General features: G+C 39.7%; 2 protein-coding genes across 5 annotated transcripts in view; one reads left to right on the top strand and one right to left on the bottom strand.

Moving 5' to 3' along the window:
• armc8 (armadillo repeat containing 8) overlaps window positions 1–12,806 on the bottom strand; it is a 23,846-nt gene extending 11,040 nt beyond the window's left edge. Inside the window, exons 1-8 of one of the 3 annotated variants that reach the window (XM_061879627.1) lie at window positions 12,507–12,806; window positions 12,323–12,441; window positions 6,730–6,806; window positions 6,269–6,340; window positions 3,116–3,258; window positions 2,928–3,025; window positions 2,754–2,846; window positions 2,569–2,649 (exon numbers count right to left, since the gene is read on the bottom strand). In XM_061879627.1, coding sequence (XP_061735611.1) covers window positions 2,569–2,649; window positions 2,754–2,846; window positions 2,928–3,025; window positions 3,116–3,258; window positions 6,269–6,340; window positions 6,730–6,806; window positions 12,323–12,373 — 615 coding nt within the window. In that variant the 5' untranslated portion in view covers window positions 12,374–12,441; window positions 12,507–12,806. Of the gene's footprint in view, window positions 1–2,568; window positions 2,650–2,753; window positions 2,847–2,927; window positions 3,026–3,115; window positions 3,259–6,268; window positions 6,341–6,729; window positions 6,807–12,322 lie in introns of all 3 variants that reach the window. The other 2 variants (XM_061879626.1, XM_061879628.1) reach the window with 2 other exon arrangements.
• Window positions 12,315–27,773, top strand: dbr1 (debranching RNA lariats 1). Of its 2 annotated transcripts, none has more exons than XM_061879634.1 (9): window positions 12,315–12,489; window positions 22,777–23,020; window positions 23,097–23,221; window positions 23,290–23,370; window positions 23,452–23,537; window positions 25,655–25,879; window positions 25,965–26,042; window positions 26,115–26,260; window positions 26,512–27,773. In XM_061879634.1, exons 2-9 carry the CDS (start codon window positions 22,824–22,826, stop codon window positions 27,203–27,205), a joined length of 1,632 nt encoding a protein of 543 aa, XP_061735618.1. In that variant the 5' UTR covers window positions 12,315–12,489; window positions 22,777–22,823; the 3' UTR covers window positions 27,206–27,773. The 2 variants fall into 2 exon arrangements, with proteins under 2 accessions (XP_061735618.1, XP_061735617.1); XM_061879633.1 differs by lacking the exon at window positions 12,315–12,489 and adding an exon at window positions 12,992–13,178.

Below are 27,773 nucleotides of genomic sequence, written 5' to 3'. Positions count from 1 at the left end.
CACACATTTAGAATCGCTTTAATTAGAAGCACCTTATCTAAAAATCAAGGACTTAAAAACACACAATTTTTGCCTTGTCAGCTAAAAATTTAGTTTATTAAACATAACATACTGTACTGTGTTTTTATTTTTATGAATTTTTGACATGCAAGTTGAACAGAATAGTAATTTAAATACTTTAGATTTTTAAAAACAGGTGTTTTTAGGGCAAGGACCCCAAACTGACAAAGAGACTGTGCATGGACCCCATACTTATACCGTATATGTAGTACAGTTGTCCCAATATCAGTATTTTGGTATTGGTATATGAAATATACCAAGATGTATTTCGATACTTTTCAAAACAAAGGGGATCACAAACAAATCTCTATATAGGCTTCATTTTAACAGAAAATCTTAAACACATTAAATATATATTCCTTATTGCACTCAAAGAACAATTTAGAAGATTAAAATCAAAATTAAAAGTAATTAAACACACTGGGCTTTTCTTATTGGACTCAAAAAACTATTCACAATTTTAAATATGACATATAATCTGCCATAATTTATGATTAGGTTGGAATAGAATGGTTGCCACTCTTGGCCTGTGCTTTAAGACAAATTCATCCACCTATCCATCCATTTCCTACCGCGTGTCCAGTTCGGGGTCGCGGACAAATACAATCAGTAAAACACTAAAGGCAACAATACTATGGCTAAACCTACACTACTAAAACATCTAGCAGGAAAGCATGCATTGTTAAAGATAAAACACAAACTGTAAGAATTTGTAACAAAATTCAGTCATTTCACTTTCATTAGTTTACGCTAAATGGACTGCGCTAATAATTGGCAACAAACCAACCAGCTGTGTGTGCATTTACGTATCTGTATGTGTACAGCAGGGGAGCTGGTTAACTACAACACCTTTAAACTTCACCAGTAGGTCTGGATGATTGTTATTGACATATTTACTAAAGTTTGAAGCAAAGATTGTGACACATTAATACAACTTTTGACAAGAAATATTTTAAAGCAGTGTTTGCACCGCTTGCAGCGTGGCGCTTCTGTGTTTAAGGCGTCACTTTTATTGGTAGTTTTGAAGCCCAAATAGCTCCACATTGCGCTTCACACACCCTCTTTATTAACCAGTAAAAAGTCTTTTTTTTTTTACCATTCTTCTAATCCCCACTATTTTTGCTTCTATGCGCAGCTGCGTGTGCGTGCTGACACACTCGACATCATGCGCCTCAGCTCTGTACACGTCACCGCAGTATGCAGATAATAATAAAAAAAAAAAGTACCTGGATTTTTTAAAAGGCAACATAGTATCGTTTTTACTGCGGTACTTTATTGGTACCAGTATACAGTACAACCCTAACGTGGTATAAAATTGTATTTAAAAAAAATATCTTAAAAAGGTACCATGTTAATGTGCTATCAAATGCTCAAATAAAACAGTATACTGTATATACGACCCCTTGCAGTACCTCTTTTGACCTCCTAGGAGTCATGGACCCCCTGTTGAAGACCTTGGATTTACAAAAAAACTAATTTTACAGCGCTTCACTGCATTCACTTTTTTCACATTTTGGTATGTTAAAGCCGTATTCCAAAATAAACTTTCGCCCCAAATTCTACACCCAATACCCCATAATGATAATGTGAAACATTATTTTTATTTTTCTAATTCATAAAAAAATTAAAAATCACATGTACATAGATATGTGTTCACAGCATTTCATCAATATTTTGTTGATGCACTTTTGGCAGCAATTACCGTCTTAGGTCGTTTTTAATTCATTGCCACAAGCTTGATCTTTGCAGCACCTCTCAAGCGCCATCAGGTTGTAAGCATCTCTACCATTAGTTGGCCTAGCAAATGCCACTGTGAACCTTATAAGATATGGCCAAAACATTTGGTCTTACTTGCTAGCATTAGCTGGTGATTGACATAACTTTTTATTTTCAAGCATTGTGAAAAAGTAGATATTCATTGAATTATAAATAGAGAAATCATCAAAAACATGAAGCATGTGTGGCCAACTTGGATAGTTGGGGCGTATTACTGCTAGCCTCAAAGTCTGTTCTCCAAAATAAATACATTACATACTACATTACCTTAAAACTACTGAAGTTGTTTGTTGTGCTTTCTATTGTACTGTTCATAAAATGATTTATTATCTAAAAGTTAGTTTTTCTTTTTAAAAGGCATTTTAAAAGGGCGCTGTTTTGAGTCAATTAATTCCAATGGGTGACGCTGATTTGAGATACAAGTGTTTTGAGTTAAGAGCTCTGCCACTGAACCAGTTAAACTTGTAAGTTTAGATGCTACTGTATTAGAAAATCATTTGTCAATTACAATATTGTTACAAATAGTGTTCTCATCCGTTTTCTACCGCTTGTCCCTTTTGGGGTCGCAAGGAGTGCTGGGGCCTATGTCAGCTGCAATCGGACAGAAGGCGGTGTACACCCTGGACAAGTCGCCACCCGATCGCAGGGCCAACACAGATAGACAACATTCACACTCACATTCACGAACAAGGGCCAATTTAGTGTTCCATCATTCATTATGTATGAGCTTACCTTGTAAGAGGGCGATGTTAGCAATGGGGCGATGTTCTGAATGGCGCCGTGGTTGAACAGAACAGTCTGGTGCTCCGGCGTCTGGAGGCAAAAGATTCAAACAAAAATTGCCCAATCAACAATTTCATGGAGTCTTGTTCCCGCCAAGACCTTGCAGGCTGTGTGCGCCAATAGCAACCAAATACCTTACAACAGTGGGAGAAGATCTGCGTGGTGTACTCCTGCGTCCTGTGTGAGCGGCTTAGTAGGGACATTAAATGGGGGACCACAGTGGGATCCTGGGGATGGAGGTGGAAAACCTATCAAAATCACATGTGGCCTCTTTTGGTAGGGGAAATGAAAGCAACAAGTGAGCCTACAGTGTATAGCAGCTGCACAGGAGTGACTGGACTGATGAAGACCGTTCTGAGACATCGAAGACAAGCCTCAATGAAAATCAGATCTGGACATAGCAGGCCTGCAAGCAACAAGAGGAAATAATTGTTGATTAGCCTCCCCCTACTCCCTTCTGCTTTCCAAAAAGGAGCATGTATGCCAGTACGCCAACCTTGAAGAAGGGCAGGGATGATGTGGCAGTCCACCAGGGACTTGATGTTGTTCTCTGTGCCCATGGCCAGACTGCCCAGGACCACTGCACACTCTGTCCTCAGCTCCAGGCTAGAACAGCTCTGCTGAAGCAGATACAGTAACCTGCAAATAACACACAGCCGTTCTGTTAAAGGGGACCTGTGATTATTTTAGTTTTTTTCTGATTTATAAATGTTGTTGCAATATTGGACACTCATGTTCAACAATGCCAACATGTCAAATCATGAGGTTGATGCATTTTGGCGTGAGTTTGCAGGCAGTTTTAGATGCCCTTGTTCACGGTGTTCTGTAGTCTGGCTACATTGTGATGTCATAGCGAGGTGGACGTACTTATTTCGACATTAACTCCAGCTCTCAACCCAAGGTGGAGGATCTTATTTTTATACAATCTCAGCATGTACAAAACACTGCCATGCCAAATGCAGTGACATAAAAGCAGCAGAAAGTGTGCAGATGTACCCAATGTTGTGACTGGGTGAATTTATATATTGTTTATGAAGTTTATTTTGGACAGTGTTGGGAATTTTTTTCAGCAGTAACGACTTCAAGATATGTATTCAAACAGTGTACATTTTCAAAAGATAAACTATGATACATTAAGAGAGGTTTCGCTGTTGGAGTGTGATTTCATTTGTAATCTAGGAATGCTTCCACAAACTACACATCTTGCAGGCAGACAAAAAACGGGTCATACATGTGATGTGTGGAGCAATATTTACACCAAAGCATATCCAATACATATTGTCTGGCCCAATGTTTCTTAAGCATAGGGCCAGGGCCTATTGTTGGGCCGCCAAAAATTATCCGTTTTGTAAGCCGTGATCTGTATGGGCCACAGCGGTACTCAGTTGTCGTATATTTTTCGACCACTTGCAGAATTGACAATACAAACAAACAGAAAAAGTCTGGAGCTTAAGTCATAGAGACGTTTCTTAAACTCAAAAATTATGACTGAAATGGTAAAGCTGTATTCTAATTTGCACTAAAATTGTATTGACATACATAATTATTTTGAATGTATTTATTTCAGCAGTGCCTAATTATATCTAAATGTATTCCGAAATCCTTTTTTATAAGTCCCTTCTTTTGCAGTATTTATTTTTGTAATCAGCCTGACCTAAACCTTAATAATAATCTCTGTAATTAAAACATACTTTCATATCATTTGAAAAGATGTATCCTGTTAAACTGTTAGTATGTTGTATCACATAAATCAAGAGTAAGATTACCAATTCAGTGTTAATATTTGAGTGGGCCCTGGTCCGTCTGTGATGGAAATGTTGGCACTGTTGTCAAAAAGTTTAAAAACTCCTGATATAGACCACAAGGAAATATTTTAAATAGATATTAACATCATCATAGTTTCCCTTTAGTTACTGCTATTGCTGACGGGTTCCATGAAACTAGAACATGTTAGTTTGGCATCAAAGGACACAATGTGTATTCCACGTATTAGCTTTCTGTGCCCTTCAGAGACAGGTAGGTGAGAAGAGGAATATACACAAGAAGGGACAAGCTCAACATAGCAGCATCGAAATAAGATACTCTTTTTATGATGTTTTGTTTTACAGTTGTTAACTTCGTTTTACACTAGCATAGTTTAGAAAGCTTTGTTTGTATTAGGGCTGGACGATAAAATTATATTAATATATATCGTTATAGACACGTAATCGACATCAAAATAAAATGGAATCAATCTTTTTTTTTTCCTTTGCTGGGAAAAAAACTGAAACTGCAAAGCAATGTTGGTTGCAGGAATAAAGGCACTCGCGCTCTGCTAACCGAGAACGCAGGAAGTGATCGATGGCACTGACAGCCAATCAAGTAACATTAGCAACTATCAAGTTTTGTTGAGCCATCTCGATGTTTTGCAGTTGATTATTTGCGCAGAGTGAGAAGAGAAACTAAAATTAAGTGTTGCAGACAGCAAAGAAATTCTGGATAAAAAAGGAAAAGTTACCTCAACAATATTGCAGTTTTTTTTTTCTTTTTTCCAACGGACCGTAGTCAGAACACTGTGGTCTGTAAATTATGCAAGCCACTCGTGCCCCACCAAGACCTTTAATACCACACATCTTTTTCATAACATGGTCACTACTGCACAGTTTCCCTTGTTATTCTTATTTTTACTGTTATATTTGTATTCTTATTGTTTTTGTTTTTAATTTGTATTCTTATTGTAAAATTTTCTATTTTATTTCCATTTATACCCCCATTATTTACTATTTACATTTTAAATTTGATATCAATTCTGTACACTACTGCTCGAATTTTAATTTTTCTGAGGGAACTTTCTTGCAGGAATCAATAAAGTACTATATATCTATCAATCTATCTATCTATCTATCTATCTACCACCTTAGCCGTGCTCAGCCTTTAGATAACAGTAGTAACTTCAAGACACTAAACCTGCAGAAAAAAGTTATTCTCAGGTTTCTCTCTTTACATTTTCCCACTTTGCAGTATTTTGTTGCACTTCGAGCATTTCTTACATATTCCTTATTTTAAGAAGTTAGTGTTAAGTGTTAAACATGATTTTACAATTTTGTTCACATTGAATGTTTCCATGCTTGTCTTGACATGTCCTTACCTGTCTGCCTTGATAGCTGAGGGGATTATAATAAGAGGAGGGCTACTTAAAAAAAAACAACAACAACTGTATTTAATATATTTCTGTCCTGGTCATAAAAAATATCAATAATGATCAATCTCGACCGATACAAAACACTTGTATCATGATACAGTTTTCAACTATATCGCCTAGCCCTACTTTGCGCGATTTTACGATGGCCTCAATTAGACCCTGGAACATATTTTTTTTATATTCATTAATTCCAAAGGGAAAATTATATACGCAAGACAAATCTTGGAGCAGTTTGTGTTTATAATAATATTTTAAAAGCTTTTATTGTGTAGCAATAAAAGAGAAGGTATTATTTATTTCACACAAATAAATACATGCCTGATACCAACTACCAATTCATGCATGCATGCATCACAAACAATGTGTCACTTGGCTCAGATGTCAAATTTGTCTTTCATTTTTCAAAACAAAAGTTTTAAAAATCACTTGAAGTCAGAAAGTTAAATACAAAACACGGGTGATGCTTACCTCGGCACAGCTCCCAGGACGATCAGATTGGCTTTCTGCTTATTGTTGCCAATTACGGCGTTCTTCATATCGCTGCGGAGATGAACACAACAGACATTTGTGCGACAACCTTTTTAAGTGCATTTGCCTTTGGTTAAATGTGTGTTTTGTTTTGAAGATACTGCATCATCCCATTTACACAATGCTGTGTGCGCTTGTATTTTTTCCCCGCTAACATGAATATATTCACTGCGTTCTGCCAAATGCTATCAAATGGCAAGAAGGCTTGTGGAAAAGTACTGCAGACTGGACACTGTAACAAGAGCTAGCCTCTTCTCTTCCGCGGTTAAAAATAAAAAAGAACCAAAGTGGATTCAGTGAGAAGTATTTTGAAAGAGAGCGGCATATAAACACAGAAGAACAGCAAGCGTGTGTTTGCTGTTGATTTTGAAACATCGAGTTGGTTCATGACATGAACTTACATGACTCCCTGCAGAACATTCTGTGGGTCGGGGTCGAACAGGCGGTCCACATAATGGCGACTGGTGGCAGTGACTTCCTACAATACGACAAGAAAAAAAATAATGGCCAAACTGACACATAAAAAATTGTGCTTAATTATATGCTCATCGCTGTCAAAACGTACCAACATTGTCATTCAATGCATGCACCCATTACAGTACACTGAGGAGTCTACAACGTAGTATGCAGTCTTTGCATTGGATGCATAAGGACCACAAACGCTTCCTTTGCACATGCTTAAAAACTGCAGATTACACATTGGATGCATAAGGACCACAAACGCTTCCTTTGCACATGCTTAAAAACTGCAGATTACAAACTGTTTAGGAGTCTTTTAAAATGGTGAAAATCAATTACGTAAAACCAGATTTATGATGAATAATGTTCACCACAATTTAGCTGTTGTCTTCATGTTTATTGAACTTTTGTACGCGCTTTTGGTGCACGATAAAAAAGGAAAGACACTTGCTTTGAAAGGAACATATTATTGTGTGCAAAGTAAACTTTAACTGCCTGAAACCTTGCCTGGCCTTAAGTACAGTGGTTTACTACATTTAAAAGGGGTTATTTGCAACATTTACACAAATGCCTACTAACAGCTTCTATGATGTAACTATGTACGTACATAACACGTGCAAGCGCATTAGCTTTGCGTGTTGTTAGCTAATGATAGCGATTTGGATAGCTAGCGTTAGCTCTCATTGAATGGTTTTACAACTTCAGATTTTAAGTTGCTTCTATTGGACTGTTATTGTATGTGTGCACGCACTCCCTGCGTGTACATGCAGATCAGACAGTGAGAAACTGCTGTCAACACCAATCAATTTCTTTGAAATGGTAAAATATCTTGTTACACAAACTTGATAATTGCGAGAAAAATAGACAATTGTAAAACAAATGATTCTGTAAAAACAACTAACGGAAACATACTGTAAGTACGATTGTATTTTTGCCTCACTACTGCATGTGATTTAGGGATTTAGGAGTGGGAATATCCAGGACTAGCTGCAAAGCACTCAAATAACCTTAAGGTAGCATCTGTGAGTAGATAATACTGTACCATCCCTTTCAGACATATCAGGTCAGTTGTGCATTTTTCACTCAAACTTTAAGTGAAGGATGAAGCAAAATTACAGCTTTACTGTTTAGCCAGCTGTTGTTCTTCTCATATTTTTTATTTTGGAAAATGTAAATGTGAGCAAGTTGCAAATAGTGTCTTTAAGTTAGATATCCATCCATTTTTTACTGCTTGTCCCTCTTAAGGTTGTAGGGATTGCTGGAGCCTATCCCAGCTGCAATCGTCAGCATAATTTAATGTTAAAAAATATATTATCTGAATTCAGTGTCAAAAAAAAGCTTTTGTACAAACCCCGTTTCTATATGAGTTGGGAAATTGTGTTAGATGTAAATATAAACAGAATACAATGATTTGCAAATCCTTTTCAACCCATATTCAGTTGAATATGCTACAAAGACAACATATTTGATGTTCAAACTGATAAACATTTAGAATTTGATGCCAGCAACACGTGACAAAAAAGTTGGGAAAGGTGGCAATAAATACTGATAAAGTTGAGGAATGCTCATCAAACACTTATTTGGAACATCCCACAGGTGTACAGGCTAATTGGGAACAGGTGGGTGCCATGATTGGGTATAAAAGCAGCTTCCATGAAATGCTAAGTAATTCACAAACAAGGATGGGGCGAGGGTCACCAATTACTAAGCAAATTGTCGAACAGTTTTAGAACAATAATTCTCAACGAGCTATTGCAAGGAATTTAGGGATTTTCCCATCTACGGTTTGTAAAATCATCAAAAGGCTCAGAGAATCTGGAGAAATCACTGCATGTAAGCGATGATATTACGGACCTTTGATCCCTCAGGGGGTACTGCATCAAAAACCGACATCAGTGTGTAAAGGATATCACCACATGGGCTCAGGAACACTTCATAAAACCACTGTCAGTAACTACAGTTGGTTGCTACACCTGTAAGTGCAAGTTAAAACTCTGCTATGCAAAGCAAAACCCATTTATCAACAACACCAAGGAACGCCACTGGCTTCGCTGGGCCCGAGCTCATCTAAGATGGACTGATGCAAAGTGGAAAGGTGTTCTGTGGTCTGACGAGTCCACATTTCAAATTATATCTGGAAACTATGGACGTGGTGTCCTCCGGAACAAAGAGGAAAATAACCATCCAAATTGTTATAGGCGCAAAGTTCAAAAGCCAGCATCTGTGATGGATTGGGGGTGTATTAGTGCCCAAGCTACGGGTAACTTACACATCTAACACAATTTCCCAACTCATATGGAAACGGGGTTTGTAATAAAGACACAAATTATACTTGTTTTATAAGTTTTTAGAGACAATTTCCCTACTCTTGATTGAAGTTTTGGGGTGATGTGTTGATACAAGGCAGCAAGGTGGAACAGGGGTTTTTAAAGCGTGTGCCTCACAATACGAAGGTCCTGAGTTCAATCCCGGGCTCGGGATCTTTCTGTGTGGAGTTTGCATGTTCTCCGAGTGGTTTCCTCCCCCCTCCAAAGACATGCACCTGGGGATAGGTTGATTGGCAACACTAAATTGGCCGTAGTTTGTGAAAGTGACTGTGAATGTTGTCCGTCTATGTTGGCGACTTGAGCTCATTTATTTCATTTTTTTTTACATACTGCATGTCCTCTTTGATTGATTGAAACTTTTATTAGTAGATTAGATAGATAAATAGAAAGATAGTACTTTATTGAGTCCTTCAGGAAAATTAAAATTCCAGCAGCAGTGTACAGAGTTGAGATCAACTTAAATAAAAGTAAAAAGTAAATAATGGGGGTTTAAATGGAAACAAAATAGAAAAATATTACAATAACAATAAAAACTAAAAAACAACAATGGGAATAAAAATATAACAGTAAGATAAGAATATAACAAGACAAAGTAGGCAGTAGTGACCATGTTATGAAAAAGTATTGCACTGTTATTGTTTTGCATCCCCTGTCATCCTAGTACCCCCCGCCCCCCGCCCCAGAGAGGAGTTGTACAGTCTAATGGCGTGTGGGACAAAGGAGTTTTTGAGTCTATTAGTCCTGCACTTGGGATGAAGCAGTCTAGCACTGAACAGGCTCCTCTGGCTACTGATAACGCTATGCAGAGGGTGACTGGCATCATCCAGGATGCTCACTAGTTTGTCAACAGTCCTCTTCTCTGCCACCGTCACCAGTTTCATTCAGATTGTAGAACCGGCCCACCTGATCAGTTTCTCAAGTCTGGAGCTGTCCTTCTTAGATGTACTGCCCCCCCAGCACACTACCATGTAGAACAGAACACTGGCAACCACAGACTGGTAGTACATCCACAGGAGTTTTTTGCAGTTGTTGGAGTGCAGTCTCCTGAGGAAGTACAGCCTGCTCTGTCCTTTCTTGTACTGGTGGTCCGTGTTAACAGTCCAGTCCAGCTTATTGTCCACCCAAACCCCGAGGTACTTGAATGAGTCCACGGTCTGTACCTCAACTCCCTCAATCACAATAGGTTGTGACCGTGGACTCGACCTCCCAAAGTCAATGACCAGCTCCTTGGTCTTTGATGGATTGAGCTGCAAGAGGTTACCAGCTCCTTGGTCTTTGATGGATTGAGCTGCAAGAGGTTCGTGTGGCACCAGACAACAAAGTCCCTCACCAGATTCCGAAACTCCTCCTCTCTGCCGTCCCTGATGCACCCGACGATGGCTGTGTCATGCGCGTACTTCTGGATGTGACACAGCTCTGAGTTGTAGCAGAAGTCAGCGGTGTACAGGGTGAAGAGAAGAGGGGCCAGGACCGTTCCCTGCGGTGCTCCGGTACTGCTGATCACAGTGTCAGACGTGATGTCCTTCAGTCTGACATACTGTGGCCTGTCGGTAAGGTAGTTCAAAATCCAGGCAACCAGGCAGGGGTCCACTCGCATTTTGTAGAGTAGATTGCACAATACAGTACATATTCCGTACAATTGACCACTAAATGGTAACACCCGAATAAGTCGGGGTCCAAGTTAAACTGTGTATTTGTGTGTATTTCATTTTTATTTGTATGTCTCATGACGGGCAGCATGGTAGTAGAGGAGTTAGTGAATCTGCCTCACAATACGAAGGTCCTGCAGTCCTGGGTTCAATCCCGGACTCGGGATCTTTCTGTGTGGAGTTTGCAAGTTCTCCCTGTGAATGCGTGGGTTCCCTCCGGGTACTCCGGCTTCCTCCCACTTCCAAAGACATGCACCTGGGGATAGGTTGATTGGCAACACTAAATTGGCCCTAGTGTGTGAATGTGAGTGTGTATGTTGTCTGTCTATCTCTGTTGGCCCTGCGATGAGGTGGAGACTTGTCCAGGGTGTACGCCACCTTCCGCCCGATTGCAGCTGAAATAGGCGCCAGCGCCCCCCACGACCCCAAAAGGGAATAAGCGGTAGAAAATGGATGGATGGATGGATGGATGGATGTCTCATGACGGGCAGATTGTAGTAGAGGGGTTAGTGAGTCTGCCTCACAATACTAAGGTCCTGACTGCGTGGGTTCCCTCCGGGTACTCCAGCTTCCTCCCACCTCCAAAAACATGCACCTGGGGATAGGTTGACTGGCAACACTAAATTGGCCCTAGTGTGTGAATGGGAGTGTGAATGTTGTCTGTCTATCTGTGTTGACCCTGCGATGAAGTAGCGACTTGTCCAGGGTGTACCCCGCATTCCGCCTGAATGCAACTGAGAGGCTCCAGCACCCCCTATGACCCCGTGCAGGACAAGCGGTAGAAAATGTATGGATGTGTTAATACACCATGTCAAAATGAACACAAACAAAAATATGGTTTTCTTTCCTTCAGTTTAACCTCGATCGTGACTGCAGCGGTGGAAAGAAAGTAACCCAAATGGGACAAGCAGTAGAAAGTGGATGGAAAGATAAAACACAAAAGCAGGTAAAAGGCAAGCGTGAAAGTTTAAAAGTAGCATATATGAATGCAGTATGAAGAAGAATGTTTTAATGTATACACATATAATCATCATACTGCTGTGATTATATGCATCAAGTGTTCATTCAAGGCCAAGGCAAAATATCGTAATATATATATATATATATATACATCGTATATCGCGATATGGCATGAAAAAAATCGCGATATTAACAAAAGGCAACATCGCCCAGCCTTAGGATGGATGGACTAACTCAGCTGCGGCTAACGGCTAGTTAGCGTAAAAAGAGCACCTGCCACCGGCTTTCGCTCACGTCACATTCATAGCTGACTTCAACATTATTGTAGAAATTGTGGAAAATTAGAGGAATCAATGTACGTATTTAAGAAACGTGTAAGCAACGGTTGGATTTTTCTTGGAATAAACATTTGTGACAAGTCGTAGCGGTTAGCCGCTATCCTATTCCGGGTGACACTGACAGCTCTGTCGTCGGCTCGGTTAGACTCGCCGAACAAACCGAAGGGGCGAGTAGACGTAGCCTTCGCCGTGTCGCTGTGTGTCGTGTTCCGAACATCCCCGCCTGTCCGTGCAAGCCGGGTGCTTGAAACGAGTACTCACTTGGAGGTAAGCACCCACAGGAGGCGGACCGCTTAGCATGTATGCTAACATGAGGACACGAGCGGTTGCTCTAGTTTGACGACTCCGGACTTGTGTTGACTTGTTGGTGTTAAGCAGTCCTAACAAGAATGGGGGCACAGTGGAACTACAAACTACCAATGCAATACGTAAGAGTGGCACTCACAGACAGCACACTGATGCGGAGAGGGGCCTCCAACAAGCACGCCATCTCTCGTCCCCCGATGGAGCGCCCCAATCGGCGCAACACTTTGCAGACACTCCGCCCCCCAGAACAGCTTTAAGCGGCTTTTTTTTTTTTTTTAAGAAAATGTTGAATAAAGCAAATCTAAGGTTTCGTTTTTAATTAGTTTCAAAAACGTTTGCACTATGTCGCTGCGGGCATGAATTTAATTACGAGGCTTCAAAGTAACACTGCTAACTTAGCGTGTTGCCTGACAGGCACTAGATTTGGCAGTCGTGTGAACGTGACGTATGGTGGCCTCTTTAAAGCAGATTCGTCACATGTAAAATGATCGACAAAAGAAAAAAAATATTATTTGTATACATAAATATAGACACATGTATGTTAAAATCTTAAATGTGGCTATAAAATATGCAAATACGTCCTCCGACGGCTTTCTGTTGATAAGCGTCGAATCTACTCCTGGTGATCACAAACTTGGCGCCTGTTTGTTCACGTACTGCGCAAGCGCACTGGGCTGTTTTTCCGGGGTGGGAAATTTCGTACCCTGCAGTTGCAGTTCTTCATCAAAACATGCGTTTTTACATCGCAACTCGACAACTTTGCGGTGTGTAATCTCCAACTGATGTGCCCTGCATTCCTCCCTTTGCCTATGTAAGTAGTTATGTCTGCTTCTTCTGTGTTATTCGTGCTTGATACAATAATAATCGCACTGGCAACGTGGGTGCAAACGACGTGCATTCATACTACTAAACGCGTCTACTCCAATGTTACACATTTGTTTTTCAGATAAATTAAAGTAAACCAAACAATATACTTCAAGATGTTGGGCCTTTTATGTAGCCAAATCTAAGTTTATATGGATAGAAGGGTTGTTGTGTTGATGTCATAGAATTCCCTCAAAATCATATTACTTCCTCACAATACTCTTGAGTTTGAGTTTATTTGGAACATGCATGCATATATTGTAAGCACAATACCAATGGGCGCAATTCACAAAATGCGCAACCGCATTTTGCAAATTTAATGTCAAATCAAATGTTTATTGGATTCATCACTGTACAGTGTACATCCACGACTGAACTACTGACTAAACTACTACCACAACTTGGTTTACTATTTATAAAATATAATAATGTAGGGTTACCAGGAACTTGAAATAGGTCACCCGGCCTGAATCCACACTTGGTAGTAGTTTAGTCGTGGATGTACACTGTATAAGGATAAATCCAATAAACATTTGATTTGATTTGACATTAAATTTGAAAAATGCAGTTGCGCATTTTGCAAATTGCGCGCCATTGGTATTGTGCTTACAACAATGCAAATCAAAGTCAAATCAAATCAAATGTTTATTGGATTCATCACTGTACAGTGTAGATTCACGACTAAACTACGGACTAAACAACTACCTCAACTTGGTTTACCATTTATTAAATATAATAATGTAGGGTTACCTGGAACTTGAAATAGGCCACCCGGCCTGAATCCACACTTGGTAGTAGTTTAGTCAGTAGTTTAGTCGTGGATGTACACTGTACAGGGATGAATCCAAAAAACATATGATTTGATTTGACATTACATTTGAAAAATGCAGTTGCGCATTTTGCAAATTGCGCGCCATTGGTATTGTGCTCACAACAATGTCAAATCAAAATCAAATCAAATGTTTACTGGATTCATCACTACACAGTGTACATCCACGACTAAACCACTGACTAAACTACTACCACAACTTGGTTTACTATTTATAAAATATAATAATGTAGGGTTACCTGGAACTTGAAATAGGCCACCCGGCTTGTATCCACACTTCCCTCGCCAAACACCTTCGTTTCCCAACCCTTACGCTTGGATAAATAGGCCTTGATGCCATTTACGCAGTGTTGGGAGACTGTTTTGCTGTTAGATCGCGTCCAAATTTGCAAAGTGCGTGAGATTGGTGAAATGCTTACAACACATACAACATGATACATCACCATTTCCAGTTCCTCTATTCAGTATGTTTGAAAAGGAGTAGGAAGAAGCAGAGTTTATATAATCCTACCCCTATTCCTTTATACACCAGTTGGTAAAATATTTGTTCACTTCATTTTCTCTATTTATTCACAATGTACTTGATATGTAATAACACAAAAAATAAATAATAATTGGTAAAGAAAGTTATATTTCATATGGTGAGAAGAATAAGCTTATCTTGAAAATTAATGGATGGATGAGATAAATTCAGAATGTTTATCATGGTTCTTCTTCTTTGTACTTTTTATTTAAACACTTTAAGTTTGAAGAGTTTCTTGAAGTAGGATCGTAATAGTACATTGCTGGGGTTCTTAACCTGGGTTCGATCGAACCCTAGGGGTTCGGTGAGTCGGCCTCAGGGGTTCGACGGAGGTCAAAACACACCCGACTCGTGTAAATACAAACTTCTCCATATCAGCTGACAGATGTGCAGGTGTGTAATATTACACACAAAAACAAAACAGTGCATACACTCGCAACAAGTTTTTGTTGTGAGTGTATGCACTTTTTTTTGTTTGTTTTGTTTTCTTAACAAGGTGATGTTCATGTTGCACAGTTCATTTTGTGCACCAGTAAAAAAAAACATGGTAACACTTTAGTATGGGGAAAATATTCAACATTAATTAGTTGCTTATTAACATGCAAATGTATTAATAACATACTGGCTCTTAACTAGTCATTATTAAGTACTTATTAATGTCTTATTTGGCATGGCCTTATAATAACCCTAACCCTCTAACCCTGACCCTAACCAAATAACTCTAAATTAAGTCTTTATTACTTAGAATATGTTCCCCTTGTGTCCAAATAACTCTAAATGAAGTCTTTGTTACTTAGAATATTTTCCCCATACTAAAGTGGTACCAAAACCATACTACTTTGTCTTGAATTTGAAATTTTTTATTTTTTATTTTTCACTAGAGAAGGGTTCGATGCATGCCTATATGAAACTGGTGGGGTTCGGTACCACCAACAAGGTTAAGAACCACTGGTACATTGCTTGAAGTGGATCATTGTTTGATTTCTTTGCTTAATCCATTCCATAATTTAATTCCACACACTGATATACATATGGTCTTAAGTGTTGTACGTGCGTACAAATATTTTAAATAATATTTTTCTCTAAGATTATATTTCTCTTTTGTTGAGAAGAATTGTTGTATATTCTTGGGTAGCAGATTTTAGTTTGCTTTGTGTATAATTTTAGGTGTTTGCAAATTCACTATGTTGTGGAATTTCAATATTTTTTAATAAATAAAGGGTTTGTATGTTCTCTATATCTAACATTATGTTTTATTCTAACTGATCATTTTGTGTAACACCGTTAATGAATGAAGTGTACTTTTGTAGTTATTTCCCCATATATCTACACAATAACTGTGAGCAGTAGAGAATATGAAGTGATTTTTGGTCTAGAACATGTTTTACTTTAGTCATTATTGACGTGTTTTTTGCTACTTTATGTTGTATATTTTTTACATGAGATTCCCAGTTCAATTTATCATCAATCATTCAATCAATCAATCAATCAATGTTTACTTATATAGCCCTAAATCACTAGTGTCTCAAAGGGCTGCACAAACCACCACGACATCCTCGGTAGGCCCACATAAGGGCAAGGAAAACTCACACCCAGTGGGACATCGGTGACAATAATGATCCAGTGGGACGTCTGTGACAATAATGATTATGAGAACCTTAGAGAGGAGGAAAGCAATGGATGTCGAGCGGGTCTAACATGATACTGTGAAAGTTCAATCCACAATGGATCCAACATAGTCGCGAGAGTCCAGTCCAAAGCGGGTCCAACTCAGCAGCGAGAGTCCCGTTCACAGCGGAGCCAGCAGGAAACCATCCCAAGCGGAGGCGGATCAGCAGCGCAGAGATGTCGAGGCGGATCAGCAGCGCAGAGATGTCCCCAACCGATACACAGGCAAGCAGTACATGGCCACCGGATCGGACCGGACCCCCTCCACAGGGGAGAGTGGGACATAGAAGAAAAAGAAAAGAAACAGCAGATCAACTGGTCTAAAAAGGGAGTCTATTTAAAGGCTAGAGTATACAAATGAGTTTTAAGGTGAGACTTAAATGCTTCTACTGAGGTGGCATCTCGAACTGTTACCGGGAGGGCATTCCAGAGTACTGGAGCCCGAACGGAAAACGCTCTATAGCCCGCAGACTTTTTTTGGGCTTTGGGAATCACTAACAAGCCGGAGTCCTTTGAACGCAGATTTCTTGCCGGGACATATGGTACAATACAATCGGCAAGATAGGATGGAGCTAGACCGTGTAGTATTTTATACGTAAGTAGTAAAACCTTAAAGTCACATCTTAAGTGCACAGGAAGCCAGTGCAGGTGAGCCAGTACAGGCGTAATGTGATCAAACTTTCTTGTTCTTGTCAAAAGTCTAGCAGCCGCATTTTGTACCAACTGTAATCTTTTAATGCTAGACATGGGGAGACCCGAAAATAATACGTTACAGTAGTCGAGGCGAGACGTAACAAACGCATGGATAATGATCTCAGCGTCTTTAGTGGACAGAATGGAGCGAATTTTAGCGATATTACGGAGATGAAAGAAGGCCGTTTTAGTAACGCTTTTAATGTGTGCCTCAAAGGAGAGAGTTGGGTCGAAGATAATACCCAGATTCTTTACCGTGTCGCCTTGTTTAATTGTTTGGTTGTCAAATGTTAGAGTTGTATTATTAAATAGAGTTCGGTGTCTAGCAGGACCGATAATCAGCATTTCCGTTTTTTTGGCGTTGAGTTGCAAAAAGTTAGCGGACATCCATTGTTTAATTTCATTAAGACACGCCTCCAGCTGACTACAATCCGGCGTGTTGGTCAGCTTTAGGGGCATGTAGAGTTGGGTGTCATCAGCATAACAGTGAAAGCTAACACCGTATTTGCGTATGATGTCACCTAGCGGCAGCATGTAGATGCTGAAGAGTGCAGGGCCAAGGACCGAACCCTGGGGAACTCCACACGTTACCTTAACGTAGTCCGAGGTCACATTGTTATGGGAGACACACTGCATCCTATCAGTAAGATAAGAGTTAAACCAAGACAGGGCTAAGTCTGACATACCAATTCGTGTTTTGATACGTTCTAATAAAATATTATGATCGACGGTATCGAAAGCAGCGCTAAGATCGAGGAGCAGCAACATAGATGACGCATCAGAATCCATCGTTAGCAATAGATCATTAGTCATTTTTGCGAGGGCTGTCTCCGTCGAGTGATTTGCCCTGAAACCGGATTGAAAGGTTTCACATAGATTGTTAGACGCTAAGTGTTCATTTAACTGCTCCGCAACAATTTTTTCGAGGATTTTTGAAATAAAGGGAAGGTGAGACACCGGTCGGTAGTTTACCATGAGGTCAGGATCGAGGTTAGGTCTTTTAAGAAGAGGATGAATAACCGCTTTTTTGAATGCTAGGGGAACAGTGCCCGAGGAAAGTGATAAGTTTATAATATTTAGCACTGATGGACCTAATAATACAAAGAGCTCCTTGATCAGTTTCCCTGGAAGAGGGTCAAGTAAACATGTTGTTTGTTTTATTCCATTTACACGTTGTAACAATTCCTCTAATGTTATTTCCTCAAAACGAGAGAAACTATTTTGGAGGGCAGTATCCGCCGTATATACAATCGTGTCAGTGTTAATAGAACCCCGTTGTAGCTGGGACGCATTGTCTTTAATCTCCTTTCTAATGACTTCAATTTTCTTACTAAAGAATTGCATAAAGTCATCAGCTGAGTGGGTGGAGCTACTGGAAGGAGTCCCTTGTTGGGTTAGCGATGCTACCGTACTAAACAAAAATTTAGGATCGTTTTTATTGCGGTGGATGAGATTTGAGTAATAATTAGCTTTAGCTAAGGTAAGCATGCGTTTATAAGTTATTAAACCATCACTAAATGCTTGATGGTGCACCTCAAGTTTAGTCGTGCGCCATTTGCGTTCCAGCTTTCTGCATAATAATTTCTGAGCTCTAGTTTCTTCTGTAAACCACGGGGTGCGCTTTTTTGTAGCCTTTTTTAACTTTAGCGGTGCTATGTTATCAATGGTTTCGCGCAGGGCGTCGTTAAAGTTGTTAGTGAGGTTATCAATAGAGCCCACATACTTTGGGAATGGTGCCATTACCGAGGGCAGTAGGTCAGCAAGAGCTGTCGTTGTGGCCGTATTAATGTTGCGGCTGCTATAGCAGTTATTATTATTATTAGTTTGACGAACATGCGTCTGAACCTCGAATTTTATAAGGTAATGATCGGACAATACTTTAGTATACGGGAGTATCGTAACTTTGGAAGCGGTGATACCCTTGACAAGCACTAGGTCTATCGTATTACCGTTGCGATGCGTGGGTTCATTTATTATTTGTGTGAGACCACAGCTATCAATTATAGTCTGGAGCGCTACGCACGGTGGGTCCGATGGGGTATTCATATGGATATTAAAGTCCCCCATTATGATTATATTATCGGCGTGTGTCACTAGATCAGCAACAAACTCTGAGAATTCATTGATGAAGTCCGAACAGGGCCCTGGGGGGCGGTAGATAACAGCCAGGTGTAGAGGCAGCGGTGTGACAGACCTCATAGTAAGCACCTCAAACGATTTATATTTATTATTTATGTTAGGACTAAGGTTAAAGTTTTCGTTGTATATTAGTGCGACCCCCCCACCCCTTTTAAGCGGACGGGCAATATGCGCATGTGTAAAGTTAGGAGGACATGCCTCATTTAGCGCAAAAAAGTCGTTTGGTTTAAGCCAGGTTTCACTGAGACCGATGACGTTAAGATTGTTGTCTCTGATGATATCATTAACTAACAACGTTTTGGGAGACAATGATCTTATGTTTAAAAAACCTATATTATAGGTAGTGGGCTGTTTTAGGGAATTTTTGATCAAATTATCCGTAGTAGCAATATTAATAATGTTGTGTTTATTATGCCCAGTGCATTCAGTATAATTACGACCATATCTAGGAATTGATACGACGGGAATTTTCCGATTGTTTGATTGTTGCTTTGATAAACTGCACGCATCATGGTTAGCCACCTCAGTAACGGGGATTTTCCGATTGTTTGTTTGTTGCTTTGATAAACTGCACGCATCATAGTTAGCCACCTCAGTAAAACACATGTCCAACTCTGAAACACTCAAAGCAGAAAAAACTTGTTCTAATTTAACTGACTCCTTACCCAGACCAGTAGTCTCGCATTCCTTATTTAAATCCGTCTTCAGGGTGGAGGGAAGTGGTGTTCTGTGGGGATTAGCCTTCTGCTTTGTTTTTAGCCCCGCTCGACATCCGCGTTTCCGATCACACCGCTTCATTACATCTAGAAATGTGGTTTTATTTACTCTTTCAATTTCTATTCTGTCTATTTGTATTTGTGTTTGACTTTCTCTTCTACTGTTACCAAATAGCATTGTTTTAGTTTAACTGAGATTAAAATGCACATGAGGGTAAATTTGCACATGTCTTATGACACAAACCTAAGGTGTTTATAGCAATAAGGAAGCATGTTATTTACAGACTAATGTGATACACAGGGTGTCCACAAAGATTGGTTTATTAATCAGATTTGTGCTCACTACCTAGTGGTTATCAAAGTTTTTAATCACATTGCATTTTTTTTATATCAAAGTTGTCATTGTCTAGTTTGCATGCTTTTGCCATGATGCTAGACTTTGTTTGCTTGTGTACTGGTAAATCTGACCCCTTTTGGTTTGTGTCATAACACATGTGCGACATTACCTCATGTAAATTTTAACTTTATTGAACAACAGGACGTAAACTCCTTGACTTCCAGGTGTTGGTTTCATTTTTGGTAGATTAAGATAAAAGTTAAAATGAAGTTAAAGTACTAATGTCTCACACACTAGGTGTGGTGAAATTTGTCCACTGCATTTGACCCATCCCCTTGTTCACCCCCTGGGAGGTGAGGGGAGCAGTGAGCAGCGGCGGTGGCCGCGCCCGGGAATCATTTTGGTGATTTAACCCCCTATTCCAACCCTTGATGCTGAGTGCCAACCAGGGAGGTAATGGGTCCCATTTTTATAATCTTTAGTATGACTCGGCCGGGCTTTAAACTCATGACCTACCAATCTCAGGGCGGACACTCCAACCACAAGGCCACTGAGATGCTTGTGTGTGCGCCTGATAACAAGCAGGTCTGCGTGCACTGATTTTAAGTCATGTACACATCATTGTACAGTTGATTAGGGCTGAGTGATATGGATGAAAACTGTTTTACGATAATTATTGATCATTTTATTACCTAACAAAAATAATGACTAGGAAAAAATATATTAGTTGTGAACAATTTATTTAAAATGTAACTTCCTCTGAATATAATCCCCTCAGCTATTAAGACAGAAAGGAAATGTCAACACAGGCATGGAAAACACTAAAACAATGTAAACAAAACTCTGAAATCATGTTGAACACTTAAAAATAACCTCTTAAAATGAAGGTGCAAAAATAAAGAATACATAGGAAATGCTTAATAAAGTGTTAACAAAATAGTGTGCAAAGTGTAAAAATGTAAACATAGAGAAACCTGACAATAACTATTTTCTGCAGGTTAAGTGCCAGGAAATTACAGCTGTGCTCTAAAGCAGTGGTTCTCAAATGGGGGTACGCGTACCCCTGGGGGTACTTGAAGGTATGCCAAGGGGTATGTGAGATTTTTCACAAATATTCTAAAAATAGCAACAATTCAAAAATCCTTTATAAATATATTTATTGAATAATACTTCAACAAAATATGAATGTAAGTTCATAAACTGTGAAAAGAAATGCAACAATGCAATATTCAGTGTTGACAGCTAGATTTTTTTTGTGGGCATGTTCCATAAATATTGATGTTAAAGATTTCTTTTTTTGTGAAGAACTGTTTAGAATTAAGTTCATGAATCCAGATGGATCTCTATTACAATCCCCAAAGAGGGCACTTTAAGTTGATGATTACTTCTATGTGTAGAAATCTTTATTTATCATTGAATCATTTGTTTGTTTTTCAATAAGTTTTTAGTTATTTTTATATCTTTTTTTTTCCAAATAGTTCAAGAAAGACCACTACAAATGAGCAATATTTTGCACTGTTATACAATTTAATAAATCAGAAACTGATGACATAGTGCTGTATTTTACTTCATCTCTTTTTTTTCAACCAAAAATGCTTTGCTCTGATTAGGGGGTACTTGAATTAAAAACATGTTCAGAGGGGGTACAAACCATGAAAAAAGGTTGAGAACCACTGCTCTAAAGGGTGAGTGTGGCTAAGGTGGTGTGGAATTACCAGTCTTGGTGGGGATGAGTGCCTTGCATTAATTGCAGACCACATTGGTCTGATTATGGTTCCTTTAAAAAAAAATTAAAAAATCCCAAAAACTGACATACTTTTGAAGTAGATACTGTTACCTGATTGGCAGTCAGTGTGTCACTCCCACTGATCAGTGATCACTTCCTGCATTGCTCGGTTACCAGAGAGCGAGTGACTTTGTTAATGCAAACAACCTTGATTTGCAACTTCCAGCTTCTTCTGACAAAAAAGAAATAAAACATATCAAATGTGTTATTGAACACATTTTGTATTGATATTGATTACATGTCAATTGTAATATATGTTGATATCCTTTTATTGCTTAGTGCTTTGTCTGAAATAGCTTTATATTGATGAGCAGATGCTTGTAAGGTAAGAAGTGGCGTTACAATTCCATCTACTGTACGGGGTTGAAATTACAAGCTACACCGACAGTCTCTTTTATAATATGTTGTGAGCAAGGGCAAAAATATCAAATCCAAACAAAAACATGTTTTTTTTATTTTTTTTATTACTATTAATTTATTATTTGTTTTACGTTTTTGTTGTTTTTTTTAATACATGACATCCACTGTAATTATTGTTAATTTATTTAACAACAGGGCAATGGAAAAGGACAAGATATTATGTAATTTTGTAAAAAATCATTGCAATAAAGTAATCATAAAAAAATCTAGATAAAGGGGATGCCAAATCTTTTGATGGCAGCCCAAATTAAACCGTTTTGATCTGCTTCATTTCACTAAATGATTCGGAAACAACTTTAATATTGACTTTCCATATTGGAACACGATCGGATTCGTCACTTTGCTTTAGTACAAAATAGTTGGTGTTGGAGAAAGTTGTGAAGTGACTTTGTGGACCTCTTTGAAATTAGGATTGATCTTAATTGTGCATGCAGCGATTCCTGAACAGCATTCAGCTAGGAGCTGAGCAGTCCAAAACAGCATGAAGATCGCCGTGGAGGGTTGTTGCCATGGCGAGCTGGACAAGATCTATGAGACCATCACCTACCTGGAGAAGAAGCAAGACGTCAAGGTGGATCTTCTTCTTTGCTGTGGGGACTTCCAGGCCGTGAGGAACGAAGGCGACCTCAAGTGCATGGCAGTGCCTGCCAAGTACAGAACCATGCAGACTTTTTACAAGTCAGTGCCTCTCGTGTATTCACCTACCTTATAAAAAGGACACAAGGGAAACTATTTTAAAACATGATTTTTGCAGGTACTTTTCTGGAGAGAAAAAGGCTCCAATTCTAACCATCTTCATCGGCGGTAACCACGAGGCCTCTAATCACTTGCAAGAGCTGCCCTACGGAGGCTGGGTGGCGCCCAATATTTATTATCTGGGTAGGGACCATCTGACAATATATATCATATTTTCAAACAAAACCTAATGACGGATGTGATGTCTGTAGGTTATGCCGGCGTTGTCCGCTACAAGGGGGTCCGAATCGGAGGCGTGTCAGGGATCTTCAAATCCCACGACTACAGAAGAGGTGAGTTATTTCTCCACTCAGGAAAGGCATGAGCATAAATGGTCCGAGCCGTGTGTCTATCAGGCGTGTTTGCCCTTGCAGGTCACCATGAATTCCCTCCATACAACCCTGAAACCTTGAGAAGCGTCTATCATGTCAGAAATATCGAGGTGTTCAAGCTAAAGCAGGTAATCATCGATCGCTGAATTTGCACAGCCCTCAACTACGACAATTTGAAATGCAGTTGCAGCATGCTTACATCAGCAACCAGCTACACAGTGCAGCTGATATTTTTCACACTTTGTGTAGTTAAACTTGCTTTAATACAAATTAGAATCGATTAGTGCACAAGATTTAGCATTTAGCTCATTTCCATCTGTTTTTAACTATTTGGATACAGAAAAAAAGTGTTTAAATGTAAATAACATATAATTTATTTTTTAAATAAGGATTTAAATGTGTAAAACATGCTTACATGAGAGGTCACCATTAGACCTCGATAAATGAAAGAGAACTTTATAACATTGCCATGTGTTTGTGTCTGTCGCTTCCAATTAGGATGCAAGAGGGTTCACTCTATGCATTGCTAGAAGCATCTCAGCACTTTTATTCTATAGCAGAATTAAATGAACGCATTGAAAAGGGATGGGTAACTTTTTTTTTATTCGCATCAACCAAATTCCATCGGTACAACTTGGTATCGATTCACGTAAAATCAAACGGTGTCATATTTCAATACCTTTGTTGCACGTGACGTCTTGTCCGGTTGTAGATTAAACACCGGCTGACGTAAACAATCAGTCAAGCAGCACTCAGGGCGGACTCAGCCGAACTCCCTCTAAGTAATGTTGCAATTTTCAACACCAACAAAGCAAGTATGCTCGGTTGAAAAAAATGCTCAAACATAAAGTAAGGCTAAAGTAATTTGATGCTAATTTATATTAGATTTGCCATAGAAAGGTTACAGTTAACATTAGCGATGTTACATGGCAATTTCAACACCTCCGAACTTGGTAATAAAATGTACAACTAAGATGAATGTTACATCAAACAGACGGTATGTAATAAGTACAAAACTTACAGTATAAACACTTTGTAGGGCACACCATAACACATTTAGCTTCATGAAAAAGCTACTTCCTGGTTAAATGACATACCATTGATAGCCCATACAAGTCTATGAATGTTCTCATTCATCCGGTTCGGTGTAATCTCAGGGCATTCAACCGATCGCAACTGGACTGATTGGTTTGTCTTAGATTATGTTTCGCCTCTCATCCGACTAGGCTTCATCAGTTCATGATCAGACCAATCTAAGTCTATAAGCATGAACTGATGAAGTCTACTCAGATGAGAGGCGAAATGTCTTCTCAAACCAAACAGTGCAGTTGCAATAGATCGAATGCCCTGAGAATCGCCCATTCAGTACTGCCATCTAATGTAATGAAAGTGAAACTGCATTGCAAATGATACTAATGAAAAAAGAAAACAAGACATAACAACTGGACAGCACGGTCATCATAAACATCTAATTTTTTGACGTTACATTACCAAATTAAAATTGTATTATGACATTATTAATATTTATTAACACACAAAAGTACCAAAAATCGGTACTGTCTAATACTGGTAAGGATTTCCAGGTACCAGGAATTGGTTCAAATGTGAACGGCACCCATCCCTAGCAGTGAACCCTTTTGTCAGTGATCCACAAACTTTGTCTCGGTGGGCAGCAGGCGGGACAGCTAGCTTACACACACAAGATGCACGGACAGAGAGCCTTGTGACTCGCTAGTGAGAAACCATGAAACGTAACACAAATGAGGAAGAAAAAAGATGACTGCAAAGCCTAATACCCCAAAAGGAATGAGCCCATAAATACGGACAAAAGAGCCAGTATGCCACATTTGTTAAAAAGTTATGGCAGCAAAAAAAAGACACCAAAACAAATCCCCCAACTAGTGGGAAAAAACTGCACTACAGGATGTTCAGTCGTGCTATTTTTGCTAACAGCGATTGAGAGTCTATTTAATTTCTATTTACTTTTATCAACGAACATTGAAACTTCCTATGTGTGAAAGGGTTACTTGCATATTTGTTATTAATATTATGTATTATTATATATTAGTGCTTAATTAATGCTGACTATAACTTTGTTTATCGACAAACATTCGTGGGACAATATATGGTCCAGTAAAACTTCCCTAACCCAGGCAAGGTCACCATGCTTTTTTTTTTTTCAGCTTCTAGAAATTAAACTAAATCCTCCATGAAAACAAAACAAAAATGTTCATTCCTACATCAGATCCGCATGCCGGTGGACATCTTCATGAGCCACGACTGGCCCCGGGGGGTCTACCACCACGGCCACACTGAGGAACTGTTGCGCAAGAAGAAGTTTCTGCGTCACGAAGTGGAGTCCAACTCTTTGGGCAGCCCCGCCGCCGCCGAGCTGCTGGACCACCTGCAGCCGGCCTACTGGTTCTCGGCGCATCTTCACGTCAAATTTGCTGCCCTGGTGCAGCATCCGGTGAGACTGGCAGTTACCCGGAGCTGTTTCTTATTCCTCATAATTTATTTGAGTTTACAAGCAGTCTCTCCTAAATGATCGCTAGCCTAAAGCCAACGCCGCGCCACGCGTCACTAAATTCCTGTCACTGGATAAGTGCCTGCCCTATCGGCAGTTCCTGCAGGTGAGATAACATGTCGAAGTACGTCGTCCATGTAAAGGGCGGAAGCTCTAAGCATTGATGTTGCCCTTTTAGATTGTGGACGTTCCAGAGAGGGACGGTTCAGCCGAGGATCTGGAGTATGACCCCGAGTGGCTCGCCATTCTAAAGGCCACAAACGATCTGCAGAGGACCACCCATCATCCCTGGAACCCTCCTGAGAACAATGGCCTGCACGAACGGTACACACACGTATTTAATTTTTTTATTAGGTACAGCTGCACCATAATGCATGTGTGTTGAAACCAAGGCAAGAGGAAAAACTGAAGGATGTGGATGACATGTTTGGTTTTGTCTTTTGAATAAGCGTTTAGACTTTGGACACTTCTGATGTAATGAGATCCAATACAAGAGGGCTAGATTGTGCAGGTGTACCTAATGTGTGGTCTACTAGCACCCATGTAGTTTTACCTCCCGGCTTGCTGTCCGTTAGGTGGAACTTTGGCGTTTCCGACAAAGCAATGATGAAGGTGGTAGAAGAGCTCAGCGGCGAGCTTGCCATCCCGGACAACTTCAGTCGTACCGTGCCCGCCTATGACCCTGGCAACCCCCAGTACCACTCGGCCCCCAGCTACAACGCCAACCCCCAGACCACCGAGCTGTGCGCCAGCTTAGGCCTCACCGACATCTATGCCCAGGTGGGGCAAGGCGACAACGCGAGGGGGGCTCAGGGTGGAGAGGAGGAGGAGGAGGAAGATGACAAAGCTTCGGGAGACGACGAGCCCAGCGAGTACCCTACGGACACTTCCGGGATGTCCAACTCGTTTAATCCAGATGAGATCACCATCGAAGACGAGTGGGAGGAAGAGCTAGAGAGTGGCTCTGATCTGAAACCACTCGGTGGGGACGCCGCTCTCACGCCCCGCATGGTCCTACCCCTGCCTAAGTTCGAAGCGTCCCCCATTCCCATGTCTTCTCTCATGGACCTTCCACCCCCCTGCCACTCTACGCCCTCAACCGCCCACCTTCATTCTGGGGTGGAGGGGGATGCAGATACTGCTGGACCACGCGCCCCCAAACGGACCAGCGACGAGGCAAGCAGCAATGTCAGCGGGACCACGACGCCGCGGATCAAACGCAGAAACCAAATCATCTATACCACAGAGGAAGACGAGTGTGATGATTAGTCTTCCTTTATTTATGTATTAACTTCCTGTCTTTTTAACATGGAGGACAAAATCTCATTTTTCCTCTTTTAAAAAGATATATTTTAAATACTCGTTTTTAGAAGCAGGTGTTGAATTCTTTTTTGGTAAATGTGAATTTTCAAGACGATTATAAAATTAAAACAACAGAAAAAAGAAAAATTCAGCTTTATACCAATTTATTTTCTTATTCTGTACACATCTATATATTCATTTTGAACTCTTAGGTGTTATTTTTTTTTATTTTTTCAAAATTATATGAGACAGGGATATTCTGTAATTTAGTGTGTTCCATTATTATTTTCTGGAATTAGTGCATTTTTTTCTCAATTGTATATATATATTTTAAATTGGGTTGTGTCAGGAAGAAAAGTAATTTTGGTTGAAAAAAACCTGAACATTATCTCAATATTTTATTATTTAATTGTCACCTTTTTGCCTACAATAACGGACATTAATATCATTTATAATAGGCAAAATGTTTTCTTTTTGATTTTATGGTGATTAACGGACAGTCAAGTACCAATCCAGATTAAAATTTAAAGTGAAA

This window comes from Nerophis ophidion, linkage group LG19, assembly GCF_033978795.1.
Source record: "Nerophis ophidion isolate RoL-2023_Sa linkage group LG19, RoL_Noph_v1.0, whole genome shotgun sequence".
Lineage (NCBI taxonomy): Eukaryota > Metazoa > Chordata > Actinopteri > Syngnathiformes > Syngnathidae > Nerophis > Nerophis ophidion.
The sequence above is the reverse complement of the archived record's forward strand: the minus strand, read 5'-3'. Positions and strand labels throughout refer to the sequence as shown.